The sequence below is a fragment of the Cynoglossus semilaevis genome, chromosome 15, assembly GCF_000523025.1.
Source record: "Cynoglossus semilaevis isolate Cse_v1.0 chromosome 15, Cse_v1.0, whole genome shotgun sequence".
Classification (NCBI taxonomy): domain Eukaryota; kingdom Metazoa; phylum Chordata; class Actinopteri; order Pleuronectiformes; family Cynoglossidae; genus Cynoglossus; species Cynoglossus semilaevis.
This window is the reverse complement of record NC_024321.1, coordinates 1,822,969-1,831,557: the sequence shown is the minus strand read 5'-3', so window position 1 is coordinate 1,831,557 and position 8,589 is coordinate 1,822,969. Positions and strand designations below refer to the sequence as shown.

General features: G+C 44.1%; 1 protein-coding gene across 2 annotated transcripts in view; it reads right to left on the bottom strand.

Annotated features, from left to right (window-relative positions):
• Nucleotides 1–5,734, bottom strand: part of pcdh19 (protocadherin 19) — a 78,325-nt gene extending 72,591 nt beyond the window's left edge. For both annotated transcript variants that reach the window (XM_008326488.3, XM_008326490.3), the window contains exon 1: nucleotides 2,359–5,734. In XM_008326488.3, the coding sequence (XP_008324710.1) occupies nucleotides 2,359–4,493 (2,135 nt within the window). In that variant the 5' untranslated portion in view covers nucleotides 4,494–5,734. The remainder of the gene's footprint in view (nucleotides 1–2,358) is intronic.
• Between the last annotated feature and the right edge of the window lie 2,855 nt (nucleotides 5,735–8,589).

Sequence of the window (8,589 nt, the reverse complement as noted above, 5' to 3'; positions counted from 1 at the left end):
TTTTTTTATTCTCTTCCTACGTAGCGCAAACATAGACTAGAAAGGGCGGACTGGGAGGGTGGGAAGTAAATAACTTAATTTCTGTCTTTTTCTGTCCGCTGTTTTTTGTTTGGTGTCGCTCCACTTTTGTGGCCATATTGTAATTTGGTGAATGGGATGGAGAGACGGGGGACGCGGTGTTTACTGACTGAAGAAAGGCAAGCAATAAAGTGGGAGATAAGTGCTTGTGATATTGGAGTTGAAAGCAGAAAAAAAAAACAACGTGGCTGATTAGAGCAGCCACAGCAGGAAGGGAGAAGCTCTCACTCCAGGAGAGGAAAGTTCAGAGTAGTTCTGGAAGATATTTCCTTAGCATGGAAAATGAGGCAAAATACTTCACACTTAAATATTAAAGGGAATTTGATGATAGAAAAAAAGAAAAAGAAAAAAGAAAAGAAAAGTTGTTGCTTTGACTCAAATGTGAGGAAAAAGGAAGTTGATTAATTTCAACTGAATTGCGATTAAGCAGTGATTCAGCAAGCGTTCAGTGACTCATCGAAATTACCCTTTTCGTTTCACCAAAATTTCTGTTAGCATTTCTGGCTAGCTTTTAGCTACCTCGAAATGTTGAAATTTAAGTTGAGTTGATTCAAGTTTTCTTATCCTGTGACTAGTTTTTAGGTACATTTGGCTAACCTTACTCAACACTTGACTTACAGTTTACATTTTGTTAAAGTCTTGCTAGCTGTTAGCCATCAGCTAAGTAACCGTTTTACTTGTTTTATGTCTTTAAATCCCTGTTGTTGCACGAATCTAGTGGATTTTCTGGAACATTGACCATTTTTTCTGTTATTTATTTTTAAGTAAAGAGGATTTTGGTTCATTTTGGTTTTCACGTGATCTCAGTTTGGGAACAGATCTTAAATTCAACCAAGCTAAACAAAACCAGACAGGTGTAACGGCCAAATTTCTTTTTCAAAAAGCAAACAATCTTTCATTTCAGATCCAAGTAAAAGGCACCATTTGAAAGATTTGAATTGACATTTGCAACTATTTTCTGCTGTATCATGTTGAAAAACGTCCTTTTTTTTTTTTTTTTACGATTGACCAAAAAAATATAAGTAAAATTGCGTGTGCTAAATTGAATAAATACTAAATGCTAATTGAATCTGTACCATTTTTTTTTTTAATAAATGGGAGCGAAACGCACCCAGTTTTATTATCTTTCTCACCCCTAAAATGACCTGACTTCACTTCAAATTTAACACAATTATGTCTGGAGCAAAAAAAAAAAAATATGATTATGGCTCGGGGTTAAATCTAAAAATCCAATCTATATGTAAATTTACGATGGTAATGTGGTGACGAAAGAAATCAACGCTGGGGCGGACGTTCCCACTCATGAACATAAAGATGTGCCTGTACGAAAAAAAAGTTACATTTAAGACCATATAGAGTTATATTCATCATTACGTTTAAGATTTACATTTGTACATATATGTCAACTGTACATTCTATCATTCAATCTTTATCATTAAACGAGGGTAGACAGGTCTGAATAATCCAGGCCAAATTGCGGGGGACGATTACAGGCTGGTGATGATCAGGTAATAAACGTGTTGAAGACATTTGCAGCAGCGTCTGACACAGCGGGCCAAAGTGTGTGTGTCAAACACACACACACACACACACAGAGAGAGAGAGAGATTAAACATGCCCTGCATGATGCAATGCATGTAAGAGTCAGTTGGTCAAAGAGTCAAGGCTAAAAGTCAATACATTAATTATTAAACCGCGCTTTTCGTCCGAATCAGCAGAAACAGTTTTACTTTTTAAGATTCATGTGGCTTATCTGCCATGTATCCTACATCAAGATTCCTACTACAAGATTTAGATTTGTACTGTACTGTACTGAATCAGAATTTTTTTTCTGATTCAGTAGTTTTGGGAATTGAACACTTTGCTTTTGAACTGAAAAAAATTCAATTCTTAATTTCACAGTTATGATATCGAGGGTAGTAACTTTTGGAAGTCCCAAATGCCGTAACGCCAATGTCATAAATCTGGGTAGTAACTTTTGGAAGTCCCAAATGTCGTAAATCACACATTTAAAATACATTTAAATCTCACTCAAATGTTGACTTTTCTGAAGTCAAACCCTATAAAGAACTTCATCTGGTTGTTTGTTTCAAACACTCTCCTTAAATTGATTGTTGAGTTTGTTGTTTTGTTCTGTGTTTTCACATTGCTGTTAAAACAAATAAAAACTAAATAATCCGCAGTTCTCCGAGTCAGGCTTTTACAGTCCATGCTGCACAGCAACAGTGCAGAAACAAACACACACAGACACAGACAGACACAGAGGAATTGGGTCAGTACCTGCAGTTGTAGGTGCGGATCTCCTTGTTGTCCCTCTTACATTTGACCGCCACGAAGATCATGGTGACGAAGAGAATGGCGGCGATGGAGCCCAGGGCGATGATGAAGATCAGGGACAGGTTGACAGGTCCAATGGGCTCCTGGGCGTTCAGGTCGGGGGACAGGTAAACAACGATGTAGGCCGAGGCCGAGAGGGAGGGCTTGCCGTGGTCTCGAGCGACCACTGTGATCTCATAGGTGGACTTGGAGCTCTCCCCGAACATCTTGGTGGAACGGACTTCTCCGTTCACCTGGTCGATCACGAAGAACGCCCGGTCGCCCTCCGAGATGGTGTAGGTCAGACGGCCGTTCTCGCCCTCGTCGTAGTCGTCCGCCTTCACCTGGGTCACCATGTAGCCCACTCCCGCGTTCCTGGGTATGGAGACCTCAGCGGTCCCATTGACCAGCGGTGGGTTAGTCATCACGGGTGTGTTGTCGTTCACGTCCAGAACCACGATCCTCACGGTGGCGTTGCTGGACAAAGACGGGTTCCCGTTGTCTCTGGCCAGAACTTTGAAATCGAAAGTCCTGGTGTACTCGTGGTCAAAGGATCGCATGGAGTAGATGCGCCCTGAGGGGTTAATGCTGACATAGGTGTTTACATCCATGTGCTTGATCTCACCTGGAACAATGGAGTAAGAAACCGTTCCATTCATGCCCAGGTCTGGATCTTCTGCTGAGACTGCCAGCAGACATGATCCAGGCAGGTTGTTCTCCATCACCATCTCCTGATAATGAGGTTTCAGGAAGTGGGGAGGGTTGTCGTTCTCGTCCGCCACCTTCACCACCAGAGACTTGGTGGCGCGTAAAGGTGGAAGCCCGCTGTCTTCCGCCTGGATGGTCAGGTTGTAGGTGTCCTTCTGCTCCCTGTCCAGCCTGCCGTCCACCAGGATGGTGGAGAAGCTCTCGTACTCCTGCAGCCTGAAGGGAACGTTCCCTTGCAGCCTGCACTGGACCTTCCCGTTAGCTCCGGAGTCCTTATCCGACACCCGGACCAGTGCAATCACGTAGCCACGCTGTGCGTTTTCACTCACCTCCACCATCTCCGTGTTGAGCGAGAGCAGACTGATGACAGGTGGGTTGTCGTTGGTGTCCATCACGTTCACCGTCACTTTGCAGTGAGCGGGGATGGAGTTCGGACCCAGGTCTTTAGCTTGGACGTCTATCTCGTAGATCTGCGTGTTTTCATAATCCAGAATCCCGTTGACGGTGATGATCCCGGTTCTGGGGTCAATCTTAAAGGCATCCCTGGTTTTCTCTGTGACGTAACTATTGAAAGAGTACACAATCTCTCCATTGGTGCCCTCATCTGGATCAGTGGCGTTCAGATCAATGACTACGGTGTTGACGGGTGAATTCTCCATCACGTTCACGGTGTACACGGGCTCGTCGAATACGGGATTGTTGTCGTTAGAGTCGATCACTTTGATGTTTAGCTGGACCGCGCCTATCTTTGGAGGGTCTCCTCCATCCTCGGCACTGATCTCGTACGTGTAGTGAGACTGAGTCTCCCTGTCCAGAGACTTCTGCACCACCAGCTCTGCGATCTTGGAGCCGTCACCTCTGGTCTTTATTTCTAATCCAAAAAGCTCATTCGGAGTGATGGAGTACGACTGCACTCCAAACACCCCAGAGTCCGGATCACTTGCCCCCTCTAGGGGGAACCTGGTACCAGGCGACGCGTTCTCTGAAATCTCAATGTCGATGTGGCTGGTGGGGAATCTGGGTGCGTTATCGTTCAAATCCTCGATTTCAACTTTAATGACACAGATCTCCATGGAGTTAGACATGACTTCCAGGGAGATGACACACTTAGGGTTCTGCCGACAAACCACATCGCGGTCTATCTTCATTTGGGTTGTAAGGATTCCGGCCGGACTTAGTTCCACCCATCGCGGTTCCGAATTGGAAATAACCCTCAAGTAAGGAGGCTGCGGTGCAATCTGAAATCCCTGTTTCAGCGCGTCCTTTGTCACGTTTCCAATCACTGAGCCGGGCTTCATCTCCTCGTTTATTCCATACTTTAGGTTGATCACCGCCTCGGTTCCGAGCCAGAACAAGAGAAACACGGCGATCGATTGAATTAATTCCATCATTCTAGTCTCTTTTTTTTCCCTCTCTCTCTCTCTCTTTAAGCCCCGAACCTGTTGATTTTTGTTTTTTTGTTTGTTTTTTGTTTTTTTTTTCTTAAACAATTGTGCACAAGAAATGCGTGCGTCAGAGAGAAGAGCAAAAGGGCTCCAAATGAATCATCTCATTGAAATGTCCAGGAATGTGCTGCGGCGCGTGCGTACGCAAACTAAATCATGATGTTAAAAAAAAAGGTTGGAATTGTAACAAGTGCCTTCTCACCCTCGGGTTGTTTTGTCCTCTTTTTCTCCACTCTTTCAGGGGCAGAGCACGTCGTCTCGTCTGCCGCAGATCTGCGAAAACATGCCCAATCTTCTCATTCGGACGGGGTAAATCCGGGCGAAAGCTGCGCTTACGCACGACTCTCACAGGTCGGCACAGAGGTGGAACAGCGGTATTTCGAGTGGCACTGGCAGAAAAAAAATTTTAAATTCCTAACAGAAGAAAAGGGAAATCAAAGGATTTCGGACAGAATGTGGCTTCAGAAGTCCGTGTTTGGTTCTCCTCCAGGAGGGTTTTGGATAATCATCTTGTTCTGGGCTGGTGTTAAGTACAAGCAGCAGTGATAAAAAAAAAATCCCCCCCTCTCTCTCTCTCTGGGCGGCACAAACTGCACCTCTGAAGATGACACCAAATTATTCAACAGCTTCTTTCGCGGCTTCAAACTGCTGGACTCTCTCGCAAAATTACTTAAGTAGCCGTTCCACCTTTAAAAAAAAAAAAAAATTCCCCCTTAATTTTCAGAGTTATTTCCAGCAGATTTCTTTTGGTCAGTCTTTCATCTGCAATTGAATCTCCTCCACTTGCACAAATCCTGGTGATTGTTTTTTCCGATGAAAAAGGGAAAACAATCCGGGGAGGAAAGAAGAAAAAAAAATCCGTGAATGAAAATGAAAAGAAAAAAAAAAAGGAAGGGAGGACGTGGTTGGTCTCTGCAGCTGAAGCGGCTGAAGCTGCTGAAGCGGCTGAAGCTGCAGCAGTGAATCCAGGACTCGTGCACTGAGGCAGAAGCTGAAGAGGGGAAAAGGAGCAGCAGCAAGATTTTTTTTTTTTTCTTTCTCTTTTTCAGGTCGACTCACTGACTCTCCTCTCCAAACATGCGCTCCTCTCGCTGCGCTGCGCACACTGGAAGACGCGCAGCTACCAGGCGACCGCTCCGTCTCAGGACCCGCAATCCCCTCAGCCAATCAGGGGTTACACAGGAGAAGAGGGCTGGTTTTTTGAGGGAGAGAGAGCTAGAGAGGGAGAGAGAGAGAGAGAGAGAGGGAGAGTGGGGGGGAGAGCTGTTTCTGTTGGTGGGAGGGGCGATGGAGCACAAGCAATGAAACACAAGCCAGAAACTACCTGTTCTGTTTCTACTCTGCTCTTCATGCGGATAAATAGATGGATGGATGGATGGATGGATGAGGGCGACTGCAGGGGCGCACAGGTCGGAACGTGGGGTAAAAAGGAATCTCTGCATGGAGGAGAGGGAAAAAAAAAAAAAAAAAGAATCAGTTTTTTTTTTCTTCTTCCAACTGTGTGGAACAAGTGATATTTAATCTCAGTGACGGTAAATCTAAGGGAACAGTTTAGAGCTTGATGTGCGTTCAAGACTCTGACCTCTGGTAAATATAGCATCACATCATCATCATCATCATCATCATCATCATCATCATCATCATCGTCATCACTGCGCCTCCTTTCAAAGTCCGGGGGGGGGGGGGGGGGGGCTGTTGATCCAAACGCGCGCCGACTGCAATTAGACGCATCCTGTTGCGTCACGAGGCTTTTCTGCGCGTTTAATGTCTAACGTCTGAAGTTGCGCGGATACACCGGAAGTCAGGGTGAGCGTTGTTTTTTTTTTTTGTTTTTTGTTTTGGTTCTTTTCTTCCGTTTTGCGCATTTTATAAACATTTTCCAATTGTCAACAGGAGCACATCTTTGTTCCTTAAAACGCAACAGGGTGAGCGTTGTTACCCTCCCCTCCCCTTCCCTCTCCTCCCTAACACACACATTCACACACACACTCTCTTCTGACAACAGTTCACCAAATTCCCTCCCGCGTGGCAACGGCGTGTCCAAATCCGTGTCCTCTCATCTCCTATTCTACAGCAACACCTGCTCCGGCAATCACTAGTTGCCACCTGACTGCACAACGCCGCGCCACCCCGCCCCTATGGTGCAAGGGTGCCACCTATAGACCAGGTTAGGGCACTGCAGCTGGTTGAAAGACGTCGGAAGTCAAGAGTCACCCCGGCTCTTCGTCGACGAGAAGTTGACTAGAAACGTTTTTTTTTTTTTTTTTTTTTTTTTTTTGTCTTTTCATCCGTTTCTTTGGTGCGACCTCTCGCAACAAGGTGAAAGACACAGGGCTTTTTACCAGTGCCCATTATGTCCTCCTGTTTGAATCATGACACCGCAGTATACGTAAAACACAAACAGACGTTAAAATGACAGGGGGAAAAAAACCACATGCATATTTTTAGCTCTCAGACTATTAGATATTTCCTATTTTCTACTAATCACAAATTTGTGATGTATTTTTTAAATAAAGTTATTTGTCATGTTGTTGGTTCAAAAATAATTTTTATTATTATTATTATTATTTATGACGTGACTGTGACTCATATCTGATGACCAGCCGAATCGGAGAATACATGTTGGAAGAAAATGTTCTTTTCAGATGATATTAAAGTGAATTTATTAACATGTCAAAAAGAGCTTTATCTAATGAACGTGAATAATCTGCTGCTGCCGCTGCTGCTGCCGCTGCTGCTGCGATATGAGTCCATATTTCAGTGTGCGGGTGAATAATGAGGAGACTGGCCTGTGACCTGTCTGTGATCACCACGAGAAAAGGGAACAAACCCAGTCACTTATCAAACATTATTCACTGTCTTATCTGCATGTAATTCACACCGACACGGAAGCACTGAGTGAAACTCTCCGCCACGTGTACAAATGAAAAGAGAAAAAAGGAGGAGGAGGAGGAGAAGGAGGTGAAGATGAAATTCACGAAGAAAAAAGGAGACCATCAGCATCAGCACCACCCTCCTCCTCTCTGCAGATACAGATTTCTCTTCTGCTTCTGCTGCTGCTGCTGCTGCGGCTGCTGCCACCGCCTCCACTCTGAGGACGAAGCGCTTTATTAAGTCACAAGGGTGACACCTAGCGTCCGCTAGCACTCGTTTTATCCTTTTTCTACATTGTGTACCCCCCCCAAAAAACACGCAGACGTGATTCGAGAAATACAGTTGAAAACAGAGAGGTTTTTTTTTTTTTTTTTAAATATGTGCAAAAATGAAGTAATATCACGATCATTAGTCAACAGGAAGTGATTGAACTCTGTATATGTCTATAGAAAAGCAAAGACAGGAAACAAAAAAATAAAAATAAAAACAGTAAAATACATAAAAATCCCAAACGGAGCTAAAAATGTTTTTTAGCAAAAATTAAAAAAATTTATAAAAAATCATGTCTATGATAAGCTGTAATCAAAGTCGATTTGAATTGGTGAGCCTCCACCCTCCGATCTTTGACCAAGAGCTCTACAGAGGCGTCGTGTCTGCTGTAGGTTCCACGGCTGTGACGGAACAAGGACCACTGCGCTTCAGTGTTCGAGATGAAGACTATCCTGAGGTAAAACACAGGGGGTTCCACAGAGCACTTTAACAGTTTGGCAGAACTAATTATGGAGCAGTGGAATCTGTGTATGATCATTTAAGTTTTGTATTTTAGTCCATGATACATTATTATTATTATTATGATTATATACATCAGGGGTGTCACACATACAGCCCGCGGGCCAAATCCGGCCCACTAGGAAGTTCAATCTGGCCCGCTTGATGAATTTTGAAAAATATGATAAGTACAATTATATTTCATTAAACATGAAGATTTATCCAATACACTTGTACTTCCTTGCGGGGAAAACAAAGGGGAAAAACATGGATTCATTGCTATTTATAAGGTAATTATGTTATGTTTGCACAGGTCTGGTCCGTTTGACAAATGAGTTTGACACCCCTTATGTGTTGCGTAAGGGGTGTCAAACTCCCTCCGCCCCCCCCCCCCCCCCCC